At 48.5% G+C, this 24,064-nt stretch overlaps 1 protein-coding gene across 3 annotated transcripts in view; it reads right to left on the reverse strand.

The window, feature by feature from the left end:
- Positions 1–2,677: 2,677 nt before the first annotated feature.
- Positions 2,678–24,064, reverse strand: part of XPO6 (exportin 6) — a 109,203-nt gene continuing 87,816 nt past the window's right edge. For all 3 annotated transcript variants that reach the window (XM_061153077.1, XM_061153076.1, XM_061153075.1), the window contains 10 exons: positions 22,303–22,447; positions 20,518–20,664; positions 19,418–19,607; positions 12,718–12,873; positions 11,652–11,766; positions 11,317–11,488; positions 9,763–9,924; positions 6,462–6,560; positions 6,089–6,319; positions 2,678–3,373 (listed from right to left, as the gene is read on the reverse strand). In XM_061153077.1, the coding sequence (XP_061009060.1) occupies positions 3,272–3,373; positions 6,089–6,319; positions 6,462–6,560; positions 9,763–9,924; positions 11,317–11,488; positions 11,652–11,766; positions 12,718–12,873; positions 19,418–19,607; positions 20,518–20,664; positions 22,303–22,447 (1,519 nt within the window). In that variant the 3' untranslated portion in view covers positions 2,678–3,271. The remainder of the gene's footprint in view (positions 3,374–6,088; positions 6,320–6,461; positions 6,561–9,762; positions 9,925–11,316; positions 11,489–11,651; positions 11,767–12,717; positions 12,874–19,417; positions 19,608–20,517; positions 20,665–22,302; positions 22,448–24,064) is intronic.

Below are 24,064 nucleotides of genomic sequence, written 5' to 3' on the forward strand. Positions count from 1 at the left end.
GTCAGGGACAACAGTGTGGCTCAGAAGTGGGCAGGAGGGCTGTTTAGGCTGCCACTAACCAGCCAGGCACCCCCGGGGGCTCAGAGGCCCTGAGATCCACAAAACCAGGGGCTGACTTGGAGCCTTTGAAATCTGTTAACTTTCATCCTTCTCCTGAAATAGAAATCAGGCCCCACTAATACCTATCATAAGCTTCAAAAACTTGATGCAGCAATTTCACATGCAGGACTGAACCTATGGAAATAATCACACAAGTGCACCAAGATTTATGTACATAGATGTTCACTGCAGCATCATTTGTAATTAAAAAAAAAAAAAAAAAAAAACCCTGTAAGCAAATCATGGTTATCACCATATGAAATAATACAATTACTGAACCGAGGTTCATGTGCCCTAAGCACAGTGAGACCAAACAATACCAACATGTTGGAGTTTGAGCAGAGAAAAGTTTATTGCAGGGCCACACAAGGAGACAGGAGGCTCATGCCCGCCAAACCCTGAACTCCCTGAAGGATTTCAGAAAAGCATTTTTAAAGGTCAGGTGAGGGAGGAGTGCTGTTGGTTGTCACAAACTTCTTGGTGCAGCAATCTTCCATTCACGTAGGTTAGGTCAAGATGTTCCTGTAAACCTCCAACAAAACAAATGTCATTCTCTGTTCTACAACTTTTTATCTCCATATGAATAGAAAAATGTTATACTCTTAAAGGTTGGAGCCTTGAGAATGGCCTATCCTGTATATTTTAGGCAATAGGTAATGTTCATAACTCCAAGCAAAAGGAACAGGATACAAAGGTTGAAGCAAAAGAAACAGCTCAAACATGGAGTCAGATTTGTTCTTTCCAATTACAATAGCATCCAAGGTTTAAAATCATGATTTAGTACAATACATAATAACACTCAGTATAATTCTTAAAAATGGGGCTTCCCTGCTGGCTCAGACGGTAAAGAATCCGCCTGCAATGTATGAGACCCAGGTTCAATCCCTGGGTCAAGAAGATCCCCCTGGAGGAGGGCATGGCAACCCACTGCACTATTCTTGTCTTGAGAATTCCACGGATAGAGGAGCCTGGTGGGCTACAGTACCTAGGGTCGCAAAAGAGTTGGACACGACTGAGCGATTAACACTTAATAACATGAGAAAATTGTCATGTTAAGTAAAAGGGAGACTACAAAAACAATGGGACCTCAAAAAAAAGGGGTGGGGGGAAGGAATGTGAAAATTGTACATTTCTGCACACATATAGGAAAGAAAATTCACGGAAATAATCTTTTAAATATTTATTTGGTGGCAGCAGGTCTTTGTTGTGGCACTCGGGATCTTTCCTTGCGGTACACTGCGGTCAGAAGTCATCAGATCAGAGCTCTGTCTGACCTCCCCTGAGGGGAGGTTGCCTTCCTGCAGGTCATCCAGCCTCCTGTCCACCTCCAAGGCCCGGGAGCTCACTACAATCCACACAGCAGGGGCCGTGCCCGTCAGTGTTGGAATAAAAATCCTCCAACCCCCTCACTCCTCAAGGCCTTTCTTCTACCATCTCAGGTCCTGCCTTGTGTTCCATGAGTGGAGCTCACAGGGGACCAAACCCATCCCCTCACCCCCTCCATCTCCAGGCGTTCAAAAAGCCCCTTCATAATTGCCGGCATAGACAGCACTCCCAGCCTTGCCACGCAGACAGGTGAGGTAGTATTTATAGCCTGAGAATAATCGGATGCTAATTCCCTTCTGTAGGAGAGTGACTGAAGTTCAATTCCCTCCTCTATGAACTCAGAAGTGGGGCTAGCTGCAGCTGGGAGGCTGTGATTGACAAGGAACAGGGGACTGTGTGCACAGGTGCGTGCATTCACACACACACACACAGCTCGAACCCGGCCCAGGGCCCCACTCCCACCAAAGTGCTTCTTATCAAGAAAGGCCCTGAAGTAGAAGCCATCAGCCAGCTGCCTTCCTCTCCAGTTCTATCGACAACCCAGACCCTGACCCTCACCCACCCTTACTTTCAAAGGGTGAGCATACCTCTTCCTGCCAGGCGTGGTGTTCCTCAGGAGAAGCAACCCTGTCCTGTCGGTCCACTCCCTATCACACCTAAAGCAGGAGTTGCCACTGATCCATTAGCCCAGGAAACTCCCAGGACAAGCGCCATCTCTGCCCATGTGTCAGCTCCCTGACACACCAGCGACCCTGAGCCCCACCCACTCCTCGCCCCCACATGAATGGCTACACCCTCCCTCCCTTCTCCAACCACCGCTCTCAGACGGTCCATCAGGAGACCCCCGCCTCCCTGCCACTCTCGGGAGAGACCCTGGGCCCCTGAGGGGCCCACTTCCTGGGAGGGAGAGGAGTGGACATGACTCGATGAGCAAGGGGGTGGGCACCACCCGGACTCCAGACCCCACTCCACTAGGAAAACCATCAATGGAACCAAGTCCCCCGCCCTTCCTGAACGTGAGAAACGGGGGCCCTGAGTCTTCTCGGGGTTAAAGACGTTGTCAAGAAGAGGGTGGAATGGAAGCCAATCCTGGGAAGGGCTCTCCCAGGGCACCGATGCAGGGCCCACCCCTCATGGCCCCACTCCCCGCCAGGCCGGACACTTCACCTGGATGCTGGACCCTAAGGAAGTGTTTTTCCTGTTTTTTCCTCTTGAGAAAGTTCTGAGTGGAAAAGAAGCTCCCTAACCAACGTTTATATAACAACAACATAAGCATTTTATTTTTTCATTAAGCTTCTTAGTTTCTTAGTATCACAATGGAATGATGAGAAAACAAGAACAACCAAAAAAAAAAAAAAAAAACCCCATGAGTCTGCAAATCTCTGACAAAAAGCAGAGACTTCAAGGCAATTTAGGAATTTAGGGGGAGGGAGGAGAGGCTTGACGGAAGTGCCAACGTAGTCCCAACATCATGCCTCTCCAGAGCGGTCTGGGCCGGGAGGGGGAGGTGGAATGGTGAGAAGGTGGCACTGTCACAGCTGTCCTTGGCGTTTCTGCCTGGTGACTGATGCATGATCTGCACGGACCACCCCATAGGGTGTCCTGGGGCTGCCCTGGTACCTGGCCGCATGACCCCCGCCTGCTCCAAACACCCCATGCCCTTCAGCCAGTGCTGGGACGCCCCGGAGCTGGTTCTGCTGGGCGGGCAGCAAGAGAGGAGCGTGGAGGAGTTGTGAGCGTCGGAGGAGCAGCCGAGGCCGCTCAGGAGACGCCAGTGGCCGCAGGCGGAGGTGATGCGGGGGCGGCGGCAGGAGTCGGGGTCCCTCGGGTGGCGAGCAGGCCGCACCTAGAGCTTCACGGTGCCGGGCGGCAGGCTGTCGTTGCAGAGTCTGTAGTAGCGCAGGTCGTTGACCAGCCTGTGCACACTCTGGGTGAACGAGGGCAGGTCCTGGAAGGCAGGGGCACAGCTGCAGCCCAGCCCCACCCGACACCCAGACCACCCACACCTCCCAGCCACCGCTTCCCCTCGGGGTGTTCCCGAGCTCTGCGAACACTCTACCAGACTTGAAACTGTCCTCACTCTTGCCCCACATGTCAGCAAAAGCACGGCGGGAGAACAAGAATGACAGCGGACACGGCCCTAGTGCCCACCACGTGCCAGGCCCTGTCCCCAAGCAGTTCGGAGACGAACTCATTTAATCCTCACAGCCAGCCTGCAACACAGATTGTCAGCACCATCACTGGGAGGAGGAAGAAAGTGAAGCACAGACAGGTTAGGAAACCTGCCCCGGGGGACCCAGTCATGAAGGGAGGGGGTCCAGACTGCAGTCACTGCCAGGGCTCCCCTTCACCGTGGCCCGCCAGACCCCTCTGCAGAGCCTTCTCCAGCCAGGGCTCCAGGCAGGCCCTGCCAACCAAGAGTCACACACTGGAAGTGGCCTACACGCCACCCAACACCTAGCCTGCTGGCCACAGAGTGCAAACAGAGAAAGTCCCTCACGGGAAGCCCAAAGTCAGCCACGGACCACTGTGGGACCACCAGAGGTCGTCTTCTTCATTTGGGGATTGGATCAATAATGCCGGATTGCAGGTCCACACACATAGGAACATCTACAGTGCTTGTCCACACCTGTAAGGCCACCTGGCTAACCTCCCTCCTCTCAAAGCCTGCCTCTTCCAAAAAGGCTACTCGGATACAACCTATTTCCTGGCCTCAGCGGGGGAGGTGAGCGCCTCTGCTCCAAGCTCTCGGAGGCCCGTGGCTCTCCCTGCCCGTGGATAGAGCACAGGTTCCGGAGCCAGAACCCCCAGCTCTGGATCCTGCTTTTTGAATGTACCAATCCCAAGTTCTGTACTGCTGACCTTTCTGAGCCTGGGCTCCTCTGTGAAGCAGGGTTGGCAACAGGACCTACCCACCCTTCACAGTAAGCTGTTGGAAGGCTTAAAGACGCCAACGGAGCTTCCCTGTGGGAAAGAATCCACCTGTCCATGCAGGATCCCCAATCCGTGAAGATCCCACACACAGTGGAGCAACTAGGCCCGTGCAACTACTGAGCCTGTGCTCTCGAACCCGAGAGCCACAGTTACTGAAGCCTATGCGTCTTAGTTGGTGCTCTAAAACAGGAGCCACCACGGCGAGAAGCCTGTGCACCACAACTAGAGAGTAGCCGCCACTCTCTATAACTAGAGAAAATCCCAAGCAGCAACAAAGACCCAGCCCACCCAAAAATAAATAAATAAAATTATTATTTTTTTAAGTCAAGCACATAAGGTGCCTGACTCAGCGAGGTCCAGAGGGCTCTGCTGCCCATCTTCCCAGCAAGATGCTTGGAGGCAGGGCGAGTGGCGCTCCCGGAACCCCGGCACAGGGCCTGAGATGCAGCCAGCTTCAACTACACGGTGGATGGATGGATGAAGGCACTGACTACTTACTTCATCCTCATGGAAACAAACCCAGGGATGTTTTTAAAATCAGTGGCTCCTGAATGCCAAGTTCAAATTTCTTGAGTGAAACACAGGAGTACTGCTGCAAAAGCACCCCAGGTGCTTGATGCATACTGAGATTTGAAAGCCACTGTTTTAAATCCAGAAGTTGACCAACAAAAACACAATTAGAAACCAACCACTGAACATCAGGGCCTCCAGGACAAGGATGACAGAAATACCCAACTGGCTGAAGTGAACTTCAAGAAGCTCAGGAGAAAACAAGATCAATCCAGGGAGAGAAAGACTCCGAGACAAGGGAAATCAGGGGCTGAGTCCAGAAAGAAGAATCCCGCCGCGTATCAGAGGAGACGAGCGAGGAGGATGGGGAGTTTCCTCCAGCAAGAGCAACACGTGACCCAGAAGAGGAAGGTGGACAGGCTGGTGCACACGGGTCAGGTCAGCAACACCGAGAGGACACAGGAGAGGGAGCAGGCGTCACTGCATCAAGTGTGAGGAGGTGGAAGACAAAAAATTACTGGACAGATAAAGGTCCAGGAAGCGCCTCCTGGCAGGTGAGCAGCAAAGACTTGACAGGGGAAACAGGAAGGAGGAGGGCAGGTGAGGGCCCAGCATGGAGGCCCCAGCGCAGAAGAGGCTGGCACCATGCAACCTAGACACACCAGCAAGGATGGCTTCCCACACTCCAGAGACCTCACCACCCCAATTCCCACCTGAGGGGCTGCCCAGCCCACCTGACCGCCTCCGGGGGAACAGCGTGGGGAAGAGCGTGAAGGCCAGGAGGCTCCTCCCAGGCCCCGGCAGCAGGTCAGCCCCGCTGCGCCTGGCGTCTGAGAAGAGCCAAGGCCCCACTTCTGACCCTGGGCTCCCTCCCAAGCACCAGTCGTCTCGGTTTGTCACAAGTCCAGGCTGTACCAGCTCACTGCCCAGAGGAAACAAGAGCTGGGCCCCGCTCAGAAGTGGGCTCAATGGGGCACAGAGAAGCTGAGACAAACCAGGCGGACAGCTGGGGCCAGAACAGGGGCTGGGGGCTGGGCAGCGGACACAAGGAATATACTCGACACAGGCCACCCTGGGACAGCGCGTGCCCCTCCGTCCACTCCCAGCACCGACTCCCCCAGGAGCCTTGCGAGCTACAGCGGAGCCACCGTCCGCACCCAGCAGGCCCGGGGCAGCCTGCCCCGCCTCTCGGATGGCCGCCGGGCCTCCCTCTCCTCACCCGATCCATCTTGAAGTTGCGCCCCAGCACGTTTTTCTGGTTGGCATCCACACCATCGCAGCTGGAGAGGAACTCCGGGAGGAAGCCTGTGAAGAAGCCGTCGAAGTCCACGGAGGCCATGTTGTAGACGGCGATGCCGATGTCCTCCTGCAGGAGGTCGTGGGACCTGTGCACCAGGACCTGCAGCAGCACGTTCACAAACTGGAAGAGCATGGCGCTCCGGAAGATCTTCTACAGACAGACAGACAACCAGAGCGGGTGAGCGACAGCCTGGCAGGCTCCGCGGCCACCGACCCAAGGAGGAGGGACCAGGCCTGGGCCCCTGACACCCCTGACGACGAAACCTGTATCTGAGAGGCGGTGGGGCACTCACCTTGTGGTACAGCTTCTGCTTGGTGTTGAGGGTCTCCAAGTAAAAGAGGTTTTGTTTAAATAGGTGGATGTCGGGCTGGAGAAAGGACTGTCCAAAAGCCTAGGAAATAAGACCACCGTTTTATTAGCTCCAGCCCTTCCAGGGCACCGCCCTACGCCCAGAGACCCGACACTCGCTGGCAGCTCCCCGGCCAACACAGGGTGAGGATGCGTACTGCCCGCTTTCCTGGCTCATCTGGTCAGATCTGTGTAGTCTGAGCTCCCAAGAACTCCCCACTGGGCCTCACTTAATTTGGTTGCATTTTGACCCTTTTGTAATAAACCTTTAACACCCTTCACAGGGCCTGTCTTTGGAGGAAGAAGCTAACACCTCTAGGCAAATACCTCAGCCATCACAGCAGACAGCAGAGGTTGCCCACCCCCAGCTCATGCCAACCACTCACCCATAAGCCACCCTCTCCTTGGCATCCCAGGTCTTATAAACCACAAATCCTTGGAGCTCCTGCACAACCGGCTGCCTCTGCCTTGGGGTTAAGCAATAGCTCATCTTTAAACTGCTTTGCAGGATCTGAGCTGAGGAATTCCGTTACTCGTTCACCCTCCCCACTCCAAGTACAAAGAGCCCTGCTCCAACAGGAAGTGACTGAGAAGGGGGCTTTCCTGGGGCTTCAGTGGTAACGAATCCACCTTCCAATGCAGGAGACATAGGTTCCATCCATGATCATAGGCCACGGAGCAACTGAGGCTGTGGGCCACAACTACTGAGCCTGTCTCCAGAGCCTGGGAACCACTACTGAAGCCCGCACACCCTAGAGCCTGCACTCCGCAGTAAGAGAAGCCATGGCAATGAGAAGCCTGTGTCCCACAACCAGAGAGCAGCCCCCGCTCGCTACTAGAAAGCTAGAGAAAAGCCCTCCCGCAGCAATGAAGACCCAGCACAGCCAAAAATAACAGTAAATAAATAAAAATTATAAAAAAAGTCTGACTGAGGAGGAGTAGGGTAGGCCAATGAAACGCAAACCTATCAGTGGGCAGGACACATCCCACAATAGGCTGGCTGGCAGCTTCATCATTCTGTCCGTGGGCTCCTAAACTATGAGAAGAGGGTCTTATAATCCTTGTGCCGTGATGAAATCTTCATGACGTCCAATGGTTTTATTTTTTAATCATGTTTATTGAAGTGTAACAGAGTAAAATTTACCCCTTTGATGTTCGCCAGCGTGTGGTTCTAAGCAATACACAGAGGCATCTGACCACCACAACGATCAATAACAGTCTCCTCTCCTCAGAAAGTCCCATCACGCCCGACCCGTGGTCAGTCCTCGCCCCCTTGCTGTTGCTCTTGTTCAGTCACTAAGTTGTGCCCAACTCTGCGATTCCATGGACTGCAGCACACCAGGCTTCCCTGTCCCCCACAATCTCTCAGAGTATGCGCAGATTCATGTCTGTTGAGTCAGTGATGCTATCTAACTAACCATCTTTTCCTCTGCTGCCCCCTTTCTCCTTCAATCTTTCCCAGCATCAGGGTCTTTTCCATTGAGTCAGCTCTTTGCACCAGGTGGCCAAAGTACTGGAGCTTCACCTTCAGCATCAGTCCTTCCAATGAATAATCAGGACTGGTTTCCTTTAGGATTGGCTGGTTTGATCTCCTTGCAGTCCAAGGGACTCTCAAGAGTCTTCTCCATGACCACAATTCGAAAGCATGAATTCTTTGGCACTCAGCCTTCTTTATGGTTCAACTCTCACATCCATACATGACTACTGGAAAAACCATAGCTTGGACTATACAGACCTTTACCTTTGTCAGCAGAGTGATGTCTCTGGTTCTTAATACGTTGTCTAGGTTTGTCATAGCTTTCCTTCCAAGGAGCAAGTGTCTTTTAATTTCATGGCTTTCCTCTCCCCCTACCCCTAGGCAACCACTGCTCACTCTCTGTTCCTCTAGACTTGCTTTTTCCAAAACACATGTCATATGATGGGATGGAATCAGCAGTGTTTCCAAAGCAACCCTTTGGAGCTGGTTTCTTTGCACTGGGTGGAATGCACTGGGAGGCCGGGGCATTGCTGCGTCAACAGTGCCTTTTCACTGCTGAGGGGCAGGTGTCAACAGTCTATCTAGTCAACGCCTGATAGATATTTGGACTATTTCCAGCTTTTGGCAATTGGGAAAAAAGCGGCTATAACATTTCTGTACAGGCTGTGAGAATACATGTCTTCATTTACCTTAGGTAAAAAATTTAGAGGTGAGATTGCTAGATTATGGAGTAACTACATGTTTAACTTTATAAGAAACTGCCAAACTGTGAAGCTGTTTTACAAAGTGGCTTTACCAGCCCTGAGTGGAAGACCAGCCATCTGTCAACCAAAAGCATTTTGAAAGCAAGGACAGAGTAGAAGGAGGAGGTAGGAGGGGAGGGGAGAAGGCACCTGAATACTCCAAACCCAGGCCGGCCTTGGGGTGTCGGAAATGGAAGAACGGCAAAATAACTGCCGAGACCAGGGGTGCAACAACTGCTCTTCCACACCGGGAGTGTGTCTCGTGTGTGTATGCTGGAGGGGAGCAAAAGTGAAGAACAGTAGAACCTCTCTGGCTTCTCTGTGAGGAAAAACTAGCACTGAAAAACCAGAAAATAAAAAGAACCCTGTACTCTGACCAAGGCTCAGAATAAAAAAGTTGTACAGCTGAGAGCAGAACGAGGAGCGTGCCTGAAAGCAGCCAGGGAGCAGCTGCCACCCTGTGTGCTCAGCCCCCAGAGCTCACAGCCATCACACCTGATCGAAAAGGGAGACTGGCTCCCAGGGCAGTGCCTCTCCCAACGTGGCACAAGCCAGAATTATCTTTGAAAAATGCAGATTGATCACGACAGTGCTGCGGGTGAGGAGGCCCAGGTGGACCTGATGCAGGCGGCTGCCTTACATGTGGGTTAACTCCACCGTAAGGCAGAGGGAACTGACATGGACCCAGCACTCCCGGTACCAGGAACACCATGGATGCTCTCATGTAACCTACAACAAAGCTATGAGACAGGCAGTGTTACCCCTACTTCACAGATGGAGAGACCGAGGCTCCAGAAGTTAACTAACATCACAGGTACTAGAGCAAGAACTGAGCTTCAGACCCAAGACCACGAGGCTTCAAAGCACCACTGTGTGGTACCCGCTGCAGGGGCCACATTAGAGGAAGGGGGACCATGAGCCGGAGAAGCCAAGCAAGGGACAGTCGGCCAACAGACGCACTGTCATCCAGAATGGGGCCTGCCTGTTTGTGGATCCCACGCAGCCTCACCAACTCTCCAGGTTACCTGCATGATGGCACTGAACTGCGGTTGGTTCTCCATCTGCTCCTCAGCCATTCCCCTCTGCACACTCGCCAGGACGGTGGACTTGAAGAAGTACCTCCAGTTGTGATGGAGCGTCCGGAAAAGGAGCTCAAACAGCTCTGCCTTCACATCAGGGGAGGGGCGCTGCGGAGACACACACAGACCCTCGCACCTTCCCTTCCCAAGGCTCAGGGGCCACCCACGGCCCAGTCCCAGCACAGGGACGAGGTCTGAGACGCCTGTTGAGAGTCAGCAGCATGCCCCCTTCCGCGTGGCTCTAATCCCGTCCAGCCCCCCCGTGAGCCAGCAGTTCAAATGTGGAGTTTGCTCTCATCCCATCTAGCACCCCACAGGCCTGCAGTTCAAACGAGGATCACACAGGCCAAGACAGGGCCAGAGCTGAGACACACAATGCCTGGGGTCAGTGCCAAGGGTCCCTTTCTCTGATGGAAGCACTCACAGCTTTTCAAGCTAAGAAAAAATGTTCCTAAGTGGAAAAACAATTAGGACTATGGATTTCCTGTTTAGAAAGCAGTTGATCTGATCCATCATTTCCTTTGCCAGAATTAAAAAAAAAAAGTGTCCCATGCAACCTCTGAGGATAGAGACAGATGAGAAGGCTGCCCTCTATAGAAAAGGAGTTTAAAGGGCACTTAGAAACCACCAAAAGCAGCATGAGAGGGCCTCCAGGTGGAGGTGGCACCTCACGGGGGAGGCAGCTCCTGGTGCTAACTGCTCTCCGAGTCTGTCTCCTCTTTCACTGGCAGGAGGAGAAGAGAGAGGCAGGCTCAGCAATAATTTGCTAATTTATCAAAAAATCTCCAAGTCGTGGAAGATCATGACAGGTCACATTATTCCATGTGTCTTGGCAGAAGTCAACATTATAAGGCCCAGATCTATTTAATCCAGCCTTGACTGAAATCAAGACCAGGGGGCACCAGCTTCCATGACAGGAACCTTCAGAGGGCCAGGATGTGTTTAATGACACAAAGCAACTGGACTGACTTATGCCTTAGCTTGGGCAGTTAGAAAGGTTAGCCCTTGTTTACGAAACTGTCACAGAAAACTTTAGTTAAAAATATACTGATTCTGAATTTGGTCATGCTGAGTGGCTGTTTTCTGAGAAGGACAAGGAGCTTTCTAATGATGAAAACCTTGAATGATTCTAGGAACTTGTTTTGTACGCTTGAGATTATGAAAGTTCTTAACAGGAAAGTATTATAAAATTTTGTTATTATAATGTTTGTTGTATCTGCTGGAGAAAACCACGTATTCACCTAAAGCTATCAACTATTTCCCATGGGAGGCTGATCTTCCCAACCAAGCAACCTCATGACAATGAACCTGCTATGCTTATACTAGATTAGTTCTAATTAACTCAACTAGTGTACCAAGCTAGTAGCATTCTCAGAAATAATATCTTATGAGAAAAATAAAATAACTAATAAATTTGTTTTAAAACACAACACCTTTTCCTCAGTATCTCATTCCCTCCCCAGTCACAGGCAGCACGGGAGACCACCCAGCCCCTCGTACCTCGGCAATGATGGGATACACCTGCTCCATGCACAGGGCAATGATGCTGGGGAGGAAGGGCTTGAACACCTGGCCAGGCTCCTGGACCACCACCTGCAGGATCTTCAGGAACTTCTCGACCACCCGGCAGCCAGTACTGCCTTCGTGGAGGATGCTCTCAGCCAACTGTTCTCTGAAGACAAGAGAAAGCATACCATAGCCAAGGAAATGGCTCTCTAGGAGCAGCACGTGGCAAGTGAAGAAAGGGAGCAAAAAGGCCCATGCTTAGCAGCCAGGTCCCACCATTTCTCATGTGGAGCCTGAAAACCATGGACAGCGAGCGGGTCAGCGGTTACCTGGTAAACATATTGAGGAAAGTCTGTATGATCTGCTCAGTGAAAGGCACGCCCATCTGGACTCTAAGGCCTCGAAACAGAGTAAGGAAGAAGCTCAGCATTTCATCAGTCACATCTAAATAAAGGGACAAAGCGAGTGATCAGAGGCACATACACAGGCATGAAGAGCAGCCCCTGGCTAGATGCACTTCCTCCTGCAATCTGCACTATCTTCTCTCGCTCTAAGGCTTCCTGCAGGAAAAAATTTAGCCAGGACCATCAGAGCCAATGATAGAAAGTAGAAAATGATTAAGGACATGCTGAGAAAACAGCCCTGGTACAGACAACTCCGCCCAATGGCTCATGGTAGGGAATGAAGGTCATCTTGAAGCCACCCTCAATGCCCAGCATCCAGCGCTGTGCAGAGCGCTCACTGTGGCTGGGTCATCTTGTGCTCGCGGATGCGACTACTGAACTGGGTCAGCACCTGAGGGCTTCAGCCACTTCTCTCTGCAGTTGGGTCCAGGGTCAAGTGGCTGAAAGTGGATAACGGTGTACTTCTGATTGCATGCCCCTGGGCCATTAAATGGACTAACTGCCGAAAATATTGGTTACATTTAGTGTGGCTGCACTTTCAGATCTCAAAAATCATCTGTACAGCATGTTCTGGCTTCAACCACATACACTCGGGGGCAATTAGTGAGGATCTGCTGACTGAGAAGCCCTGATATTTCTCTCACAAGACTGACAGGACCAGTCACTGCTCAGGAGAGCCAGGCCAGCACAGAGACCCAGAGAGAGCTTCCCTGAGCGAGGATGACAGAGTGCGGGGAGGGTTAGCATCTCAGCGAAACCCACTTTGCCATGTAATAAATAAGTAGAACCCTCAGAAAAAGCTCTATGTCGGCCCTGGAATAACGCCCCATCCACTGACATGTTCCCAAGTGACTCAGCACCTCACGACATCACCGCCCTCAGCCTGCCCTCGAGTCTGCGCTGCCGACCAACTCGGCCTGCCCTACAGAGCTAGGCAGGACTCTGGGCCCTGTCAGAACCACCCGGCAGGCGGCCCGTGGCCAGCTCCTACCTGACTGATGGATGAAAGCTGGAAAGAGGGCCAGGGAGACCTGAACGGATTCCTGCAGCGACTGATAGCAGATCTGTCGGGACTTGGTGGATTCCCCAGAGATGTTCTCCACGATGTCTTCTAAGACACTAAGTGTCTGGTGGATGATCACTTTGGCTGCAAACCAAGAGTGAACTGCAGGTTATGACTTGTCTGAGGAGAAAAGCAGAGTAAGAGGGAACACCAAGAGGAGGAAGAAATCTGCAAAGGTCTTTCTTTGAAGGACAGTCACACAGAAGCCTCTCTTGACTGAGTTCTCAATCTCTGTCTGGATCTCTCTGTATCTTCTTTCTCTTTTGTTCCCTTTTTACTGTCAGGACTCCAATTGCCTGCCAGCCAGCCTGTTCAGTGTTTTGCCTCTATTCTGCCTCTTATCACGTGAAACATGTCCACAGAGAAGATGAAGTGTCCTCGGGTTTGGGGTCTTGGACTTGAGACTTTAAGATGGGAACAGACTAGTGAGGATGTGAGGGTCAGAAAGGCCCAGATGGGAAGGGACACATGCAGATGGAACCCTCCCCCCCACCTCCCCACATGACTCCAGCCTGACAGCCCACACAAGCACCTGCTGGGCACACCTACTGCTGCCGCGTTCATCAACTGCCTCATCAGACCTGTCTCTTGGGGCTGAAAATATATCATTACTATTATCATATTGCATTACGGGGCTTTCCAGGTGGCACTAGTGGCAAAGAACCTACCTGCAATGTAGGAGATGCAGGAGACACGGGTTCAATCCCTGGGTTGAGAAGACCCCCTGGAGGAGGGCACTGCAACCCACTCCAGGATCCTTGCCTGGAGAATCCCAGGGACAGAGCAGCCTGGCGGGCCACAGCCACAGAGGTGCAAAGAGTTGGACATGACTGAAGCAACTGAGCACACATGTATGGACGCATACTGCATTGTATTCTTGTAATCTATGTTTCATATTGTATTATATGTTATTGACAATACATACTTATAACACTCCCCTGAGGCAGGAGCTCACTGATGACTCCACACAGCACACAGGGGAAACAGAGGCAGTGTGGCCAGCAAACAGGCAGGATCTCAGAGGATAGAGCAGGGGGCCTGGCTGTGAACTGCACATGGTCAACACTGCTCCACATGGGGGAAGGATCCTCATCAGCAAGCCAGGGTTGGCCAACAGCCCCCAGATATGCGAGGCTGCTGTGAGGATTAGAGACAAGCTTCAGAGAGATTCCAGCAAAGCACCCAGCATATCAGGAGCTTCCCAGGGAAGCTGTCACCATTCCCCAGCTCCAGTGGGGTTTCTCTTCCCATCAGCTGCCTCAAGAAGCAGGTCCCGGGCTCAGCCTGAATTTAGCAGACTTGACCCTGGTGGAGCTCCAGTAGACGAAGCAGAGCTAGGCTGAGCACCAGCCTCCACCTGGCAAGGCTCACTGGGTGGCCCTGACCTCCAGAGCCCACCAGCCTCTGGGCACCACAGCAGCTTCAGAGAAGCAAACAACAGAAAGAATCTGGGTTTTAGAGGTGGGTGGAACCAGTGTTGGCTCCTGACTCTGCTTATTCTGAACCTTGGTCTCCTCACCTGGGAATGTGGAGATGACACCACCTCCCTCACGGAACTGGGCAAAAAAGAGAACAATGGCTCCCACAGGCCTGGCCCACTGAAGGCTGGTCCCTGGGCGTCAGAAGCCGAAGGAAAGGCACCTGTGCTCCTGAAGGAGCTGCTCACTCCCCGCACTGCCAGCCCGCAGGCACTCACTGAGCCGGAAAACTGCGCTGGGGAGACGCCACCCCAGGGACACCAGGCACAGGGGAGGCAGCTTAGGGGGAAGAGCAAAGAGTCAAGAGACTGACCAAAATCTGCTGTGTAAGGACACTTACAAGAACCAAGATTTATTCGCAAAAATGTCCAAGTGGAAGACTAAAAGTTCCATTCAATTAGGCAGTAATAAGAAAATGGACTAAATATGCAAAAATAGGAAATATGGACATTGGTACTCCACAGGATACGATGATATAAAACCATTAAAAGACAGTGCTCTCGAGGAGACAAGGACAATGTGATGATAAGCGATGAAGCCATTCAGACCCAAATCTGATTCCTACCACCACCACTTTCTCTATGATCCAGAGCAACTTATGCCTGCCAGGCTCTGGGTAGGGGTGGAGAGCAGGGAGGGGCTACCTTAACAGGGGAGAGACTGGCAGACACAGCCTGAAGATGGTGACCACACTGAGCATCAGCAATAATGAGGCAAACAGAAGCAATGAAGCAGAAATACAAGTCACTACCTAGGTGGTACTCCTGCCAAAAACTGCTGGGAACAATCAGAAGAAACAAGAGTATGGGACATTCCACAAGAAAACAGGTCTGGATGCTTTAAAAATGCCAATGTCATTAAAAAAAAAAAAAAAAAACTAGAAACATTTCTTTTCTAGAGACTAAAGAGATGTGACAACTAAATATAACTCATGATTCTTGAAAATAACCCTTTTAAAAAGCAAAAAGGACATTTTGATAACTAGGGAAATTTTAAATGTGATCTATATGTTAAAAGACTTTACTGCAACATTGTTCCTCAGCTTGGGTGCTCTGGTGACATAACAGAATATCTTGTTCTCAAAGATAGAGTGTTTAGGGATAAAGTGTTGATGTCAGCAACTTCGTTTAAATGGCTCAGTTAAAAAGAAAAAGTTTGTGAGGTTGGGAAGAACAAAAGCGTGGCAAAATACTAACAACTGGTGAATGCTGGTGAAAGATACATAGTTGCTCATTTTCTCAATCTTGTAACTATTCTGTAGATTTGGAAACTTCTCAAAGTATAAAGTTGGAAAATCTTTCCAGGCCTTCATTTATCATTTGCAGCATGAGGGGAAAGCAAGATGACATAACGTACATAAAGTTCTCAGCCCAGTGCCTGGGACACGGTACACACTCAACAAATGTTACCTATGGTTTTCCATTACGCTCAGCACATATTTTCTCACCTGGTGGCATCACTCTTCCCACCCTCCTCTGGAGTTAAGCCCTGACCCTATAATCGTTCACTCTGGCCAATGCGACGGGAGAGGAAACGATAAGTGTCACGTCTAGGCGAGAGCTTTAGGAACACTGCACAATACACCACGCTCCCTTCCCAGGTTAAGCACAGACTGCAGCAGAGCCATCACCAGCCTGGGTCCCTGAGTGAGCAGAGTAAGTATGACCCCCACAAACCCCTGACCCAAGCTGGACATGTAGTACGAGCAAGAAGTAAGTGTTTTCCCTGCCTTAAGCCACTAAGGCTTTGGGGATTGTCTGTCACCACCCAGTATTAACGTAGCCTATGCTACCTGATATAAGTGCATGTGAGATACAGTGAGAAAAGAAGATCATTACACTTTATAAAACATGATTCCACAGCAGCTGTATCTAATCCCTGGGCAGATTACTTAATCTTCACATACCTTGATTTCCTCATGGATAAAAGCAGGATAATTAACATTACCTAACTCAGAAAGCTGGTATCAGAATTCGATGAATTACTGAATGTAAAACACTTAGAACCAGGATTAGACAAATACCAGACTTTGAAGGTTGATGCTGGCACAGCCAGAGAGGTGATGAGGATACAAGATCACCAAAACAAGAGCCCAGCACACAGTATGCCCTTATTAAGCCAGCCATTCTTATACAGCTATGTAACTATAAAATATATTTACAAATGAAAAGGGAAGACAACGGGGAATTATAATAAACCTTAACTACAAGAGAAGTCTTTCCTTTTCTCCTTTGCTTTTCACGTCTCTTCTTTTCACAGCTATTTGTAAGGCCTCCTCAGACAACCATTTTGCTTTTTTGCATTTCTTTTTCTTGGGGATGGTCTTGATTCCTGTCTCTTATACAATGTCATGAACCTCCATCCATAGTTCATCAGGCACTCTATCAGATCTAGTCCCTTAAATCTATTTCTCACTTCCACTGTATAATCGTAAGGGATCTGATTTAGGTCATACCTGAATGGTCCAGTGGTTTTCCCTACTTTCTTCAATTTAAGTCTGATTTTGGCAATAAGGAGTTCATGATCTGAGCCACAGTCAGCTCCTGGTCTTGTTTTTGCTGACTTCATAGAGCTTCTCTATCTTTGGCTACAAAGAATATAATCACTCTGATTTCAGTGTTGACCATCTGGTGAATGTCCATGTGTAGAGTCGTCTTTTGTGTTGTTGGAAGACAGTGTTTGCTATAACCAGTGCATTCTCTTGGCAAAACTCTATTAGCCTTTTACCCTGCTTCTTTCTGTACTCCAAGGCCAAATTTGCCGGTTACTCCAGGTGTTTCCTGACTTCCTGCTTTTGCATTCCAAAAGTATGCCAAAAGCCTTTGACTATGCCAAAGCCTTTGACTGTGTGGATCACAATAAATTGTGGAAAATTCTGAAAGAGATGGGAATACCAGACTGCCTGACCTACCTCTTGAGAAATCTGTATGCAGGTCAGGAAGCAATAGTTAGAGCTGGACATGGAACAACAGACTCGTTCCAAATAGGAAAAGGGGTACGTCACGTCTGTATATTGTCACCCTGCTTATTGAACTTATATGCAGAGTACATCATGAGAAATGCTGGGCTGGATGAAGCATAAGCTGGAATCAAGATTGCTGGGAGAAATATCAATAACTTCAGATATGCAGATGACACCACCCTTATGGCAGAAAGTGAAGAACAACTAAAGAGCCTCTTGATGAAAGTGAAAGAGGAAAGTGAAGAAGTTGGTTTAAAGCTCAACATTCAGAAAACTAAGATCATGGCATCCAGCCCCATCACTTCATGGCAAATAGATGGGGAAACAGTGACTGGCTGTATTCTCTTGGGCTCCAAAATCACTCCAGATGGTGACTGCAGCCATGAAATTAAAAGACGCTTGCTCCTTGGCAGGAAAGTTCTGACCAACCTAGACAGCATATTAAAAAGCAGAGACATTACTTTGCCAACAAAGGTCCGTCTAGTCAAGGCTGTGGTTTTTCCAGTGTTCATGTATGGATGTGAGAGTTGGACTATAAGGAAAGCTGAGCACCAAAGAATAGATGCTTTTGAACTGTGGTGTTGGAGAAGACTCTTGAGAGTCCCTTGGACTGCAAAGAGATCCAACCAGTCCATCCTAAGGGAGATCAGTCCTGAGTGTTCATTGGAAGGACTGATGTTGAAGCTGAAACTCTGATACTTTGGCCACCTGATGTGAGAGCTGACTCATTTGAAAAGACCCTGATGCTGGGAAAGATTGAAGGTGGGAGAAGAAGAGGACAACAGAGGATGAGATGGTTGGATGACATCACCGACTCAATGGACATGAGTTTGGGTAAACTCCGGGAGTTGGTGATGGACAGGGAGGCCTGGCGTGCTGCAGTCCATGGGGTCGCAAAGAGTTGGACATGACTGAGCGACTGAACTGAAATGAACTGACAAGAGGAGTCAAGACAGGCTTGCAGGGGGAGCTATTACTCCCTACCATGCACTGTCAATTACTCCAAACAGGTAGGTATTACCCACTTCATCCAGCAGGAAGGAGAAAACTACTCTTCTTTCTCAAGACAATTCAGCTAAGCAGAGACTGTAACAGCCCAACCAATGAGAAGCCCTCATATTTTGGACTCCCAACTTCTTTCAATGGACTCTGGTTATTACAGACATCCTCTCAACCCTCCCTTTGCCCTATAAAAACAAGTGCCCCTTCCTAGCTCTTTGAATCTGCCTATGGTCCGCCACAGTCCTCATAACCTGAAAATTGCAATTCCTCTGGCTATTCATGAATAAACTTGCTCTTGCTGGTAAAAGAATTGACTATTACTAAAGCTGAGAACGACAAAATAGTTAAAAGGGTTACTTTCCAAAATACTAAAAATGGTGAGACTTAAAGAGTTCCCTTTTCCATCTGTATACTATTCTAGTATTTTTGTATAATGAGCTTATGATATTATTCTTACTTGTAAAAGTAATGTACTTTAAAAAGAATGTTGAATATATATTATTAATATGTGACAAAGCATTTTTGTTGACATCATCCAAAAATGTTCTATTATTTTCTCACTGTGAAAATAGACAATTTACAAACTATTTCTGTAATATTTGTTATTTCAGGAAGATTGTTCAGAGAAATCTGATGCCTTTTACTTGAACAACTGAATTCTTTTTCTCCCTTCTTCAATATAAACAACCAAACTTGAAGATACCAAGCTCTATCACTTTTGAAGATACCAAGCTCTTTCAAAGCCTCTAAAACATTTATAATTTGAGAAAGGTTAAAAACAGTCAAAAGATAGTTTCCTGTTTCCCAGTGTGGAGAAGTGAACTGCTGTGACTGCTTATGCAAGTACCTGAGATGGATCAATAATCACTAAAGGGTTTTTACCCACAGAAGGCATCATCAAATAGGGTCTTCAAATGGATGTATTTCTTATTGTTGACATTGTTGTATTTCTTATTTCTTATTGTTGACATTTTAAATAAGAGACGGGCACCCTGCATTCAGGGAACAGGTCCATGTGATGTCCTGAGTCACCTGGGTCACCTGAGTCACCTGGCTGAGCAGCTGGGTGATGGTGGGCAGATGAATTCACCCACGAGCCCCAGATGCAAAGCCCATCTGCTACAAAGGAAGAATGATGCCAGCTCTACCTGTCTCCCCAGGCTGCCCTGGCCTTGGGGCCACTTACTGTCATCCAGGGGCATCTTCCTCTGTGGGGTGACAGCACTGGGCTTCAGATTGCGATAATCCCGGGACAGCGCAGAGATGAGGCTGGCATGGTTCATGGAGCGCACCGGCCACTGCTGCTCATTCTCTGGGAGGTTTGGCCACGGAAGCAGCAGGATGTTCGAGAGGGCTCGGCACACCAACACCTGAGCCTGGAAGAGACCCGAGGGTATCCATCCAGCAGAAGTTTACAACCAACATGGACAGCAGAGCGGCTGCACCTGACATGACCTTTGACACTGACCACACACGCTGAGCTCAGGCCTTGGGCTCCCTTCTTAAAACCTGGGCCTGGGACTTGGGTCCAACTGGAACAATCCAGGAAGGAGGGGAAAACGGAAGAAACACCACCAAATCTAGGCCCAGCACATCTGAAGGCCAGCCTCAATCATCACTCTTACTGCTGGCACTTCCCCTCTGATTTGTTACTTGAAGCGTTAAGAGGGGGAGAAATCACCGACGCTGAATCTAACCTGTCCCTTGGCTGCCTGCTCCGGATATCCTCCACCGAGAAGCTACTCAGAACACTGCTGTTGAGAGTCTTTTACACTCAATGTGCCCTTGGGGACAAGTCAGAAGCAACACATTCACAGTCCAGGTACTTTTAAGTAACTGCTTTGACTCCGCTATGACCCCGCCCCCATTTCATTGCTTTTAAACTTTTAGCCTGAGCCTCCCAGAGGATTTTAGAACATACTTGTCTGGAGTGTCTCAACCCTAAGAAAACAAACATTTAACAATAAAAGCAGACTCTTTTAAACCACAAAGAATACAGAGAGGACTCTCCCAGCACCAGCCAAACTGCCAGCTCTCAAAGCAGCACAATCACCAGGCCTGTCGGGAGGAACTTTTTATGTCTGAATAAGCACGCTGACCGTATTGGGAAGGAAGGTCATAACAAGAGAGCACTGTATGCATCAGTGTCATACATGTAAGAAATCCATGTACGCTGGCAGGGCCTGTAAGCTCTAAGTACAAGACGAAAGGCTAGGTTCTTCTTCCTCAGCCTCTCAGCCTGAGCCAAATGGCCCTGGGGATCCCAGGGGAGCCCTGAGGCCTCACCTTATCGACAAGTCGTTGGGAAGAGGCGTCGGTGATCCTGTTGAATACTTTCTGTACTGCAGGGATGCTGATCAGAAAGACAGGTCGCACAGTGGTGGCCAGTGAGACCAGTAAGTGGCATGCAGATAGCAGCAATTTGTCTTGGACCTGGGGAGTGAAGAAGACATGTCAGCTCACGACGTCTCCTGTGAGACTGGTATTAGAAGAACTGGATGAGGCAGCCATGAGCTGAATGCAGGGCCTGATGCCAAATTACGTCAACTAGACTCTGTCTCAAAGAAGTTTTCCTATAATGATGCCCAGTAACAAGGTTTCCTCTTCCCTGCCACATCCATAGCTCCTGCCCTCAAACCAAGACCACTGTCTAATTTTCTAGTTCTCAGCCACTAGTATCTTTGAACCCAGTCACTTCTCAGCTCATGAAACTACAGTGGCTCCCCGTCAGCATTTAAACCACACAGCAAACTCCTTGGCATCATTCAAACAACGGGATTGTTCATCTGACTCTTCTTACTCTAGTCAAGCTGAGATCTCTCTTAACCCCCATTCTGCAGTCCATCAATCACACCAGGCTTGCCTACTTCCTTCACTTCAACAGGCCAATCAAACCCTTGGTTTAAGTACCATCCTTCCCTTTCAAATTATCTAGCAAAAGCGAAGACGCTTTGAAAACAGGACCAGATGCATAAATAAAAAATAAAGAAAGAAAGAAAACAGGACCAGATGCTAATAAGACTGCAGTCCAACAGCACACCAAAAAGCCAGTGGTATGTAGAATAATTTAGAAAAATTACATAATTTCCTAAAACCAAAAAATATCCCTAACCTTTGAACCCTATCATCCCACTTATTCTAAGCAAATTACCTAAAAAGATAAAGCTATAGTCGTGAGTACACACATTTCAAAACTATCTGTAATGAACTCTTAACAAACGGACACAATTTAAAAGATCAGCAATGGATAGGTGAATTCTGAAACAACCCCCTCACAGGATTATCATAACTCATTTACAAATTATAATTATAAATACACAAGAACTTACTGAAAACACCACCTTGTTCTGTTAATAGTGGTACAGAATGCCATGTATGATTAAAACTACCAGAAAAAGAAAAAAGGAAAAAAAGTATCTATATGCTTTAGTAATATAAATTGGTGGTTTCCTTAGAGGAGAGCTTAGAATCGATCAAATTTTACATGGATAGAACCTTAGACCCAGCAATTATACTTCTAGGAACCTATCCTACAAGGATGTACAGACAAGGATCTAATTTACATCAACAGAAGAGTTATCATACATCCCCACTACAGAATAGCATTGGTCAGTTTCACACGCTACATTTGTCTGACACATGTAGAAGTCTCCAAGGCACACTGTTACACAAAAGAAGATATTAATATATCTCCAGCTGTCTACAAACATTTACTTATGTATATGATAATTGGAAAAAGTCTAAAGGATATACAACAAATGGTTGACAGTGCTTACCCTGGAAAGGAAAATGTTTTGGAGGAAGGAATTAAAGAGTACCATAATTTTTTAGCCTATACATTTGAATAGTATTTTACTTTTAGACAATGAGCATGTATCTGTGGGAGACAGAGAACTGAAAAAATTGGTATATTTGAATTTATATGGACTAGAACTGAAAAGGAACATGAAATGGCACATAGTTGTATCACAGCAGTAAGAACCGGGTCTTAAGTGGCATTATAAATGGGTATATGAAGAGGAGGACAGACGAGGAGTTAGAGAAGAGATGCAGCCTTCGCTGTTTCAAGACCTTGGTGGTGATGAGAGGTGTGACTGCATCCATGGTGGTGGAGATGAGTGAAATGAACTGCTGGGTATTCTGCCGATGTGCCTCGCTGCAGTACTGTGCTAGCCAGTGAGAGTACGCCTGCAGGGCAGCCAGGGACTGAGCGTGCCTGCAAACAGAGAGAAGGTGTGTTAAAGGTTAAGGTCAGAATACATCAACACTAAACCTACTTTCACAGGAGGAGAGAATTCCACCCATCGCATTTACCAATCTACAACACTCATGATAGCCTGGAAACCTCCTTGCTCCCGTAGGACCTAAAGTTAAAACCCATCATCTAAATATTGCCACCACTGCCTGGAACCCAGAAGGCAGTTAGCAAACGTCTATCAGATCTCATTCAATCTTTCTGTGATACACACGGGGTCAGGTGAGAGAATGGTAAATAATAAAGCCAGAATCCAAGAATTCAAGTGATCATGTGTTAGACTGGGAAATAGTAAAAATTTTATATCCCTAACTATAGACCAGGATGTAGAAAGCTACCAGGAATTAGAGCTTTACAAATAAGCTTTGATACGAGACTCTCAGCTTTAAGCTTCCACCACACCATACATGGTATCTGGCTGAGGCTTAAAGGAGCAAAGACTACAGTTTCTGCCGATGTTGTACTGCACCATACACGCAACAAAATATACATCATCAGTTCAGTTCAGTTCAGTTCAGTCGCTCAGTCTCTTCCGACTCTTTGTGACCCCGTGGACTGCAGCACGCCAGGCCTCCTTGTCCATCACCAACTCCCAGAGTTTACCCAAACTCATGTCCATTGAGTCGGTGACGTCATCCAACCATCTCATCCTCTGTTGTCCTCTTCTTCTCCCACCTTCAGTCTTTCCCAGCATCAGGGTCTTTTCAAATGAGTCAGCTCTTCACATCAGGTGGCCAAAGTATCAGAGTTTCAGCTTCAACATCAGTCCTTCCAATGAACACTCAGGACTGATCTCCCTTAGGATGGACTGGTTGGATCTCTTTGCAGTCCAAGGGACTCTCAAGAGTCTTCTCCAACACCACAGTTCAAAAGCATCTATTCTTTGGTGCTCAGCTTTCTTTACAGTCCAACTCTCACATCCATACATGAACACTGGAAAAACCACAGCCTTGACTAGACGGACCTTTGTTGGCAAAGTAATGTCTCTGCTTTTTAATATGCTGTCTAGGTTGGTCAGAACTTTCCTGCCAAGGAGCAAGCGTCTTTTAATTTCATGGCTGCAGTCACCATCTGGAGTGATTTTGGAGCCCAAGAGAATACAGCCAGTCACTGTTTCCCCATCTATTTGCCATGAAGTGATGGGGCTGGATGCCATGATCTTAGTTTTCTGAATGTTGAGCTTTAAACCAACTTCTTCACTTTCCTCTTTCACTTTCATCAAGAGGCTCTTTAGTTGTTCTTCACTTTCTGCCATAAGGGTGGTGTCATCTGCATATCTGAAGTTATTGATATTTCTCTCAGCAATCTTGATTCCAGCTTATGCTTCATCCAGCCCAGCATTTCTCATGATGTACTCTGCATATAAGTTCAATAAGCAGGGTGACAATATACAGCCTTGATGTACTCCTTTTCCTATTTGGAACGAGTCTGTTGTTCCATGTCCAGCTCTAACTATTGCTTCCTGACCTGCACACAGATTTCTCAAGAGGTAGGTCAGATGGTCTGGTATTCCCACCTCTTTCAGAATTTTCCACAATTTATTGTGATCCACACTGTCAAAGGCTTTGGCATAGTCAA

Source organism: Dama dama, chromosome 10, assembly GCF_033118175.1.
Source record: "Dama dama isolate Ldn47 chromosome 10, ASM3311817v1, whole genome shotgun sequence".
Classification (NCBI taxonomy): Eukaryota; Metazoa; Chordata; class Mammalia; order Artiodactyla; family Cervidae; genus Dama; species Dama dama.